The 10,248-nt window shown below is 38.1% G+C and overlaps 2 protein-coding genes across 2 annotated transcripts in view; one reads left to right on the forward strand and one right to left on the reverse strand.

Annotated features, from left to right (window-relative positions):
• Positions 1 to 1,583: 1,583 nt before the first annotated feature.
• Sac1 (phosphatidylinositol-3-phosphatase SAC1) lies at positions 1,584 to 4,326 on the forward strand. Its single transcript, XM_034318561.2, has 8 exons — positions 1,584 to 1,964; positions 2,075 to 2,166; positions 2,239 to 2,579; positions 2,656 to 2,767; positions 2,835 to 3,181; positions 3,248 to 3,625; positions 3,691 to 3,858; positions 3,936 to 4,326. The coding sequence occupies exons 1-8, from the start codon at positions 1,927 to 1,929 to the stop codon at positions 4,212 to 4,214; spliced, it is 1,755 nt and encodes a 584-aa protein (XP_034174452.1). The 5' UTR covers positions 1,584 to 1,926; the 3' UTR covers positions 4,215 to 4,326.
• A 1,559-nt stretch (positions 4,327 to 5,885) lies between these two features.
• Positions 5,886 to 10,248, reverse strand: part of Tmtc2 (Transmembrane O-mannosyltransferase targeting cadherins 2) — a 244,380-nt gene continuing 240,017 nt past the window's right edge. The window contains exon 14 of the mRNA XM_034318557.2: positions 5,886 to 6,521. The gene's annotated coding sequence lies outside the window, so the exon portion shown is untranslated. The remainder of the gene's footprint in view (positions 6,522 to 10,248) is intronic.

The raw sequence follows: 10,248 nt of genomic DNA on the forward strand, positions 1-10,248 counted from the left end.
TGAATAGATGTAAGGAATCTAGGGATGAAAAGAATGTAGGGATGATAATAATGTAGGAATTTATGGGATGAAGAGACGTAAGGAGTGTAGGGATGGAAAGAATGTAGGGATGATAATAATGTAGGGATTTAAGGGATGAAGAGATGTACGGAATGTAGGGATAAAAAGAATATAAGGATGAAAAGAATGTAGGGATGAAAGGAATGTAGGGATGAGAAGAATGTAGGGATGAAAAGAATGCAGGGATGTAAGTAATGCAGAGGTATAACGGAACGAGGGATGTAAAGGAATTCCGGTCTCCACTGCACGTGGCCCGAGGAGTGCCGGCATCGGGTGTGGCCCCCGATGTTGGTGTAGTTTGGCACATGGCGGAGGGTCAAAGAACCCTCCCTACCGCTCTAGTGCAGGCCACCGTGGTGGTTTTAGTGGGTAAAAATCCCACACTACCTCCGGCCCCTCCCCAGGGGGGCTGAAGGTGTCTTTCTGAAGATTTCCACCACGTTAAAAAAAAAAAAAGGTTGCAGGGATGTAAGGGATACTGAGATGGCCTTGGCCTATAATGAGGGATAAAATTATATAAATAACTGGTAAAAGTAAAATAAATGGGGTCCAGAAGAGGGATATAATCATAAATGTTATCCCCTTTTGATGAACTTATTTATTCAGCAAAAAAAATAAATGAAGTAAATTAAATAAACTCTGGAAAAAAATTATACTGGTTGTTGTCCATTGTTGTGATATTGTCCAGGGGTGTTAGGGAACCCGCTGCGCCAATGTCGCTCTCTGCGTACCGACCTGATATCATATTCGGGTAATAAGGACCCCGAAACGCCGGTCATTATCTTTGCATACCAATAATATAGCATCCGGGGTGCCAGGGACCCCGAAACCCCAGTGACTATCTCTGCATACCGACATATCATCTTGGGGTGTCAGGGACCCCGAAGCACCGATGTCACTCTTTGCTTACCGACACATTGGCATTCGGGGTATCTGAGACCCCGAGGTACCGGTGACGCTGCATACCGATATTATGCCACCGGGGTGTCAGGGACCCCGAAGCAAATAGCGAAATATAAGACCTAAAAACGAACAAATCGTGAAACTCACTTGTTCGAGGTAGTGATGGGTACGCCCGGATCTGTAGCGCATGCGCACTACAATTATTTATTATAAAGCAAACTTGTAAATAGTTAAGAAATTATTCACTTACAAACAATGAAAATTATATATTTGTGAATTACAAACGATTTCCAATCAATTATTGTTATCAGTTATCAAAAATCTGTCTGAAAAGTCTCGCCTCACATCATGATTGAAATAAAATTGCTAATTACGAAAGAACTAATTTGCCACAAACGTTAAAAATAGATTTACAATCTATCATAAACGATTTACAAACGAAATACACTAAGAAAAATTAAAAATAATCATATTTTATTATTCCTTCCGGCTAGCTTGATGTAGGTGCATTGTAGTACCAAGCATGCATACCTAGTGGTCTTATATTTAGTATACCCTTCGACGTAACCACATGATTCCTCTATTCATATATTTCTCTCCACCATGTATACGACCACGAAGTTAGAAATGAGAGTAGAGGGCTTCCCTGAGCTGCGCGAAAGGCGTTTGGTCTCTCGTTGAACGAATAATAGTATAGTGTACCGCGAAGAATAGGAGAAAACTTAGATACGCGCGGAGGTTACTCCGATTTTGACAGATTTCGATCATGCCAATTCGAATATTAAGTTGACAACAGTTTGACAGTTAATCTGTAGTTAAGTTACCATCATAATTTAAGTCCTGCGTATGTACAGATTACGATTTTTGTTCTCGTTATAGTTTATTTTTACTTGCATCGTGTTTTGAGTTTTTTGTTACCTTGTATTCTTGTTTAACACATTGCGGAAATTATTGTCTAACAATATGAAGCTGCACACAGATGTATATGACAAATTATACTTGTGAGTATTTCATGTCCATGTTACTTTCTTACTGGTATTTAAATTGTTAACACTTATTGGTAGATTAAGGAGTGTGCTGAAACTCTACTGACCGGCAATTTCTTTTTTAGATACATAACACCTGAAAAGTTCTATGTAGAGCCTATTGGGACAAAAGTATTGCTTGTAGTTGATAGAGTGAGTCAGCAAATTTACACACAAGGTAATTAATGTTACAACTTGCACATAATGCTATTGTGAACTATAAATTTTTAACACATTTTTTGTACTTTAGCTGGCACGGCTAGTCAGATCCCAGCAAGTGCAAGTCGTAGGAAAATATGGGGTATAATAGGAACCATACGGTTATTAGCATGCCGCTACATTATAGTAATAACAGATGCTACAGAAATTGGAACCATAGCTGGTCATCAAATCTATAAAATAGTTGCAACAGAAGTTATACCTTATACAAAATCTTCATTGCACCTCAGCGAAAAACAAGTGCAGAATAATGCTACATACTTAGAAATGATTAAATCTGTATTGAACACACCTTATTTTTACTTTAGTTACACGTATGATCTCAGTCATACGATGCAAAGACTTCATAATACTCCACCTGAGTTCTTACAGGTTATTGTTACACCTAATACATCTTAAATAATTGTTTATACATAACAATAGAAATGCATTGTTTTTTATTATACAGATGCCACTTCACGATAGGGCAGATCTTAGATTTATATGGAATGCTTATCTTCTCCAAGATTTAACATCAAGACCAGAACAATACAAATTTTGTCTGCCTATTATTCATGGATGTATCCTTGCAAACAAAATATTTTATGTTTTTCTTTAATTTTTATACTTTCCTTAATAATTCTTTAGTTGTCTCATTAAATACTATTACTGTAACTGGGAGTACAACATTTAATTTGGGTATTGTGTCCAAAAGAAGTGTACACCGTGCAGGAACGAGACTGTTTTCACGTGGTATAGATTCTACTGGTAATGTTTCTAACTATGTAGAAACAGAACAATTGATTGAATTCAACGGACATCGCAGTTCTTTTGTACAAACACGCGGTTCCATTCCGTTGTTTTGGTATCAGGCACCAAATCTAAAGTATAAACCAAAACCTCAGTTGAGCATTCACGAAGATCATCAAACCGCTTGTGCTCGACATTTTGAAGCTCAAATATTTCATTATGGAAAACAGATTTTGATAAATTTAGTAAGTAATTAAAAGACACGAAAGTGAATGAAACCTTATTAAATATTGTGCTTTTATTTTAAACAGATAGATCAACGTGGTCCAGAAGCTGTTCTTGAAAAAGCATACCGTAATGTCGTACAACGAATTAACAATCAAAACGTACGGTATGAAAGCTTTGACTTCCACGCTGAATGTGGACGAATGAGGTGGGATCGACTAAACGTTTTACTCGATCGATTAGCTCCCGAGTTAGAACAAATGAGTTACTTTTTATTGTTGGAAGATGGAACGTTATTATCAGCGCAGGATGGTGTTTTCCGCACGAATTGCATTGATTGCCTTGATAGAACTAACGTTGTTCAGAGTATGATAGCGAAGAGAGTCCTTAACGATGCATTATTAAGATTGGAAATTCTTAGAAGAATCGAAGATCACCCCAGTATCGAGGAACAGTTCAAACGAGTAAGAATTTATGTGTTTTATATTTTATAGATTCTTCATACTGAACTTTAATGTGTCTGTTTTAGATTTGGGCTGATAATGCGGATGTGATAAGCATTCAGTATTCGGGTACTGGTGCACTGAAAACTGATTTTACGCGAACAGGAAAACGTACCAAATTAGGCGCTATGAAAGATGGTTTGAATTCTTTAACAAGGTATTACAAGAATAATTTTACCGATGGTTACAGACAGGTAAGCGATTTCTCTTTTAAATATATTTCTTAATTTTATGTTTATGTATGATAGTGATTAATGTGCTTATTCAATAGGATTCAATAGACTTATTTTTGGGTCGTTACATTGTGCAAGATGGGGAATGTACAGCGGTTCAGTGTCCTTTGGAATGCGAAAGAAATTGGCGCTATGCAACATTCCCCTTGGTACTTCTGGTTGCATCGTCCATGTTAGTTGCTCATATTATCTTACCTTCAAGATATACCACTGAAATTTTGTTGTACATGCTATTTTGGGGTGGTATGGTTGCTGGTACATTTGCAACCATCATTCATCATGGCAAGCAGTATGTGGATAAACCTAAGTTACTTTAAGTGGTTCATAATTTTAGGTAGTACATATTGTACAATACTTTTTATTTATATTGGGGGAGCATTACAAATTTCTTGTTAGTTTAACTATCAATAATATATTCTCTTGTTATTAGATATTAGAATTTATTGTAAAAATTATAAAACACTAGATTTATGAATCCCAGCTTTGTAAGTTCTAAACTTATAGGTTTAACGTTACATGAGAGGTAAGTGTAGTAAAAATTGGGCAGATATGTTCTTATTGATGTACATAGGTTAACACGGTAGTTGATTCTTTTAATTAATTATTAAAACCCTTATATTTTCTACATAAGTAGAATAAGATACAATTTGTAAGGGACGTTACTCGTTCACTACTTGTAAAGTATTGTAAAGAGACCAGATTTTGATTTCAGGCAATATTCGTCCTTCTAAAATCAGTCTGCATTGTAGTGCTTTACGTGTACCGTCCATAGATGATCTGCAATTATTAACTATGTCCGACCATTCGTTTGAAATTTTAACAGTGCAGGTATCTAACGGTACGTAAAATCTACTTGCAATATAAACAAAGTAAATAATAAATTATACATGATTTCTTTCGATAAACAGTACATCTTAGAAAATACAATCATAACAATTGTTTGCTATACGACCTAGTCAGAAAATGAATCGCATTCTAACATATGCGAAATATTTATTTATCCTGACGTTTGATAGCCATATAATGTCGAACCAAAGTAAATAATGTTTTTAAGATTTTATCCTATCTACCGTAAGCCTGTAATATTTAGAAGTTACAATTTTGCACAGTCACTTTAATTGTAGTGAAATATCGGAGGATGTTCTGTTGAAAGAGTATTTTTAAACATTTCAGAAGTAATTTTCATACTAAACTCGGTTAATATATTTTAATCCAAATGTCAATAAAACTGTTTTCTCTATATTGCAAATGAATGTTGCGTGTAATAGTATCGAGCACAATAGGCTTCCCTAAGGAAAATAGTGTTTTGTACCTCGTACAAAAAGTACAAGGCACAAAGTAAATATTAATTTAAATTTTCCCACCTGAACGTTTATACACAAGTGGTGGAGAGTCACAGGCCTTATATATATACGGGGCCTTCTCCCACGCATCGTCATTCCCTTTGGGACTGCCTTTGGGGTAGGTTGGGGAGCTCGAGCAATCTCCTAAGATCGGGGACTTGGGGATCTAGGGATCACCAGATTCCATAACATTTCTATTTTCTATAAAGAAGTCTGTCATGCTCGATACTGTATTTATTAATTATAAGCAATAAACGTATCATACATTTGGCATAATGCAAACTTAGTTAATTAAACACGTTGTTCGTTTATCTTTTTGGCGTAATTAAATTAGATAAATTTACTTTAGTATTTAATTGATGTCTTCCAATATATATTATACATGCGTATTTTTTAGAAAACTTATCACTTTTATGTCAATTATTTCAAGGTATTGAACAACATGGACAGGAGAAATAGACGACAGAAATCTCTTTCTTTGTTCCTTTTTATTTCCTTCGTGGTTTCTTCTTATGCTAGAGTCCTTAGATTATAGGACATGAATAAAAATAAACAAATTTACAAATAAGACAAATATAAACATATATTATATAGTTTCTCTTAATATGGATTTCGAGTAGAACATTCGAAAAGCAAGAAATACTTTTATGGATTATCAAGGACAAGTAACTGAAAGTTCTTTCTCTTATATAAACTAGGCAAACCTAAATTAAAACATTTGAAACATACATATATAGGATAATACTATGCTGGAAAGAATAATTCATTTGGAAGCTGATTAGTTTACCTAAACAGGCAGGTGGTTCAAGAAAGCTAGATAAATTACATTGAATTGAAGAAACTGATACAGTTGACTGTGATTAAGATACATAAACCCGTGGATTTCATTAGATGACTTTACAGGTGACTTTTAATACTAATAATAGTGTCCGCCTATCTATCAGCCTATCATTTATTCGTATTGACAGAGATGAGGAAGGAAAACAGGCAGGCGACGTCATTTTCGTGCCGAGGCAAAACTTTCCGTGGCTTTGAGCCTTTGACAAACGGTCGTTCGTAATTGGATTCGTTTTATAAAGTTCCAACGAAACGTGCAGCCTTTCTGCTATTAATTGGAAATGGTAAGCGGTGTGCTGCTATAGTGACGGGGAGTGTGGACTGGAGGTCGACGAGGGTGATTAATTTGATTCAATTACAAACCGACGGCAGATCCAGGCCATCGATTTTATTACCATTTCTCTTTTGCTCTTGCATCTCTAGCATCTTAGTCCTCGATGTGCCCTGAAGAAAAAAACAGTACAATCCATGTTCACTTTGCTGCTTGGATTCTTATATAGATATACCAAGAATCCGTCCGGAAGGTCAGCGACGCACGGGACTTAGAAAAGTTAAAAATAAGTTCCAAATTTGAGAGTAGCTAAAGAGTAAATTCTATCTCGGTAAGTGTGTGACTGATTATATTATGATATAATATCACTCAGGTTTTTTCAACCCAAGAGTCATGTATTGGATTTCCGGTACCCGATACAATGATTGGCCAAGCCCATGAGTATTCAATTTATCCATACCCGGCGCCAGTTGAAGAGTGGTGGCTGTTGGGGAGTGGATATTTATTTAGCCCTATTGCGCCCTTTGACACCGCCGGTATAAGCAGAAGCTTCGGTACGGTAGACCGGGTTTTCAACCCCCAACGTCCCAAATTGACGCTGTCCTGATTATATTACGATTCTCCCACATAAACTTCACGTATCTAGTCGATGTTACATCCTTTCTCTAATTCCCTATTTCTTGGATCAAGCAGTTAGAGGATATGGAGCGTGTTATGTGTCGTTTACGTTCTGCTCCTCGATTGGCAAATCGTTGGACGGGTATTTAGGGTTGCGACCGCGTGTAATCCGGTTGCTTTTTGCGCATGTACAATCGTACATACCAGGATCGTGCACGTATGCGGTGTACGTACGTCGGTTACGTAGCTACTTACGCTAGCTTCCGTGATACATGGAGGTCGCACCTAAATTTCCCTCGGGAGTCGTACGTCTCACTGGCCTCTCGGCAACCCTCTTTATTTTCCTTCTGTCCCTTCCTCTCTCTTTCACCGCTAACTTTCTTCTCTTTTCTTCCTCCCGCGATAACAAAGAGCGATTCCAGCGTTTACGGTGGACCAAAGATCAAACTTTGAAGTACGAATAATTGAAAAAAAGATTCATCGTTCTTTTACCTTTATTGTTTAGACACCCTGTGTTTCTTAAAAGCCGCGATTTTTATTCCGATCGTAACTGATTTACCCCAGGGATGAAATGAAGGATATTAAGAAGCTCGTTAATATACTTCTCCTTTAAAAACGAGCTTTCCGCTATCCAGCGGATTAAACGTTTCGCGTTTTTTGAGAGGATATTAAAGTTCGTGATAAAGCTGTGTCGCATTGATGCCACGCTTTTCCACCCTTTCCGGCGTTTTAATAAAAACGAATCGTGCATTTCGCGAACGGTTAGCATTCCAAGATTGCGCGCAATTTTTACAGGAATGTGCATTACTGAAATTACACCACGTTTCGTGCATACGTTATTGTAACGTCTAATAAAACGTACGATACCGTGGTACAGCGGCAGGAGGAGGGGAGGGGTGGAGGGATGGTCGCAATTTTTGGAGAAATATCGTCGCGGCTCGCGTAATTTGCGTCGATGGGTCGCATCTGGCCGGTTTGGCCGTGCGTTGCTGCACCTCCGGAATAATAAATTGGCCCGCGAGCGTTCTACGCCAGAAGCGACGCTTCTTCGAGGCATGTTCGCGACCAGCTTAAGCGGTATTATTGAAATTGCCTTCCGCCACGGGGATTTTAATGGCCCCCGAGATATCGCTGGATATTTTGTCGGCAGAAATGCCACCAGCGAAAGGAACTGAGATTATTAACTTCCACCCTATGTGTACACTCTCCTCCGTAAGTCATAGAACAGCTTTAAAATAAATCTGGATTATATTACAAATTTCGGTATTTATCTCGTACTTATTACGAACTTAGACTAATTAATTCAATTAACTTTTATTAATCATAAATTCAAATTTCATGCTTCTCCTCGAAGACGACGTCTGCTCGTTTCTTTTCCACCAGATCCTTCCTCCTTTTCTCACTGGTTAGCAGTTTCCTCCCATAAAAGTTAATAAGCCAACAGGGGTGGGTTCGTCGATCCCGAGGAAATTGCGGGAGACCAACGCGTCTTCCACGCGACGTTTTATGTCGCTGTTCTATTCCCTGTTACGACCGACCTTCTTCCCCTGTTGCACTCTTTTCCCACCCCCCTTTTTTTCTTCCCTCCTACCTTTTGTCGCTGTTCGACCGCGTTTCTTTTACTGCTTTCTGTATGTGGATCTCGACGAGCTACCGAGAAAGGGTGACAAGCGTAAAAAGGGAACGACCTTTAGCTGGAAATCCACTCTCGTGAAACTGTTTCTCGTATTAATCCTTTTAACCTGTTCAACTATTCAGTCATTTACATATATAACAAATTATTACAGGTGCGGGTGACGATTTGACGTTCCTTGGAATTTGATGAAAAAAGAAGAGGACTCGGTGGTTGATGAGAATAGATGAACACCTTGATGTCTGTATAAGTGGTGAGAATATAATGTTGTCTTAAATTGTTCGCTTTTGTGGCAGACACGCTTTTAATCTGGTCGCGCAAAGTGGCCAACGCTTGTAATTCGTCCAGACGACAAACTTTAATACACTTTAGAAGATCCTTCCTACTTTCTTGGTTGAAAATTTCTTCGCGAAATTATTCCACGCGACGCGATACGACTGCTACGTGACGAAACGAATTCCCTCCGTCGTTCCTTTCTTGCTGGATACGTATTCCAAAAATTTAATCCACAGCCAACGCGACAGGAGAAGCAGAGAGAATTCGTGCCTGTTAATTGAATGTCAAGATATTTCATCGAAACAAATAAATAAATTCAGGTCTGAAATCATTCCACCGCGATATTATTTTTCGTCTGTAATTTGGAAAAATTCGGTTATTTTCCAGTAACAAGCGTCCGATATTTCGCGTGTATTCCTCCAGGCAGGAGAAGCTTGTTCTCGTTAAAACGTCAGCTTTGATTCCGGTCGAGGAACCTCCAATTATATTAATCATTCAAGCGAACGATTTCGTTAGTGTTTGATAAACAGCAGTTAGCTGGGGAGCTGTCGATAAAAATCTGCCGAATCGTATCGTCGGGATCGCCGGTTTCAAATTAAAAGTCAACATAAGCCACGCTCGTTCGCTGTTCGATCGATTTTCCGTAAGCATTATGGAAACGAGCGTGGAAACACTCGTGAAAGATCAACAATGACACGTCGTCGTTTTTTTATGGAAGATTGTCTCTTGTGAAACCGTTTGGTGGCCTGGTTTTTCGGCTCTGTTCTCGTAACGGTGAACGTACGTTTATATTATCCATCAGGCACACCAGATTTATCTGTTTAATACATTTTGCGGTCGAGCAAATGTTCTTCTTTAGCCGCGTATAAAAATTGAAATAAATTAAGTACCGTGAATGATTAAACTAAATTAAAATTTCTAAGGGTGCGATTTATGGATTCTCAAATGGAGTAAGAATTAATTATGTAATTGTATTTAATCACTTTAGTGTTCTATTTACCTGTTTGAAATTATCGGGAGCAGGACAACTTGAAAAGGTATCGAAAACCACTGAAAGGTAAAGAAGAAATAAAAAGCAGTACAGAGAGGAATATGCATAACAGAGGGAAAGAGGAAGAGAGGGTTTGTGTTTGGCTGTGTTCGAAGGTAATTAAGTAAAGTGCCGTTACAACGTAGTAGAGTGGAGTAGGAAAGAGGCGAATAAGTAAGAGAAATAAAGCAAGCGATCAAGGGAAAATCGAGTCAAGCCGTGTACAGTTTACTTTGCTTGCACTCGAGAACTCGGGAACGCGTGTTCCTTGTTTTAAATCGAACCGAACTGGAGAAAGCGTTCTTCGCTAATTTAATCAAACGTCGGTACCATGGCACGTTTT

This window comes from Osmia lignaria, chromosome 6 (assembly GCF_051020975.1).
Source record: "Osmia lignaria lignaria isolate PbOS001 chromosome 6, iyOsmLign1, whole genome shotgun sequence".
NCBI classification, from domain to species: Eukaryota; Metazoa; Arthropoda; class Insecta; order Hymenoptera; family Megachilidae; genus Osmia; species Osmia lignaria.

What these genes read in the sequence shown, in the direction of transcription:
- Sac1 (XM_034318561.2), top strand. Translation starts at nt 1,927, where the DNA reads ATGAAGCTGCACACAGATGTATATGACAAATTATACTT. An exon ending in TCAGCAAATTTACACACAAG is followed by an intron (nt 2,167 to 2,238) that starts GTAATTAATGTT and finishes TTTGTACTTTAG; the next exon opens with CTGGCACGGCTAGTCAGATC. An exon ending in TCGAGGAACAGTTCAAACGA is followed by an intron (nt 3,626 to 3,690) that starts GTAAGAATTTAT and finishes TGTCTGTTTTAG; the next exon opens with ATTTGGGCTGATAATGCGGA.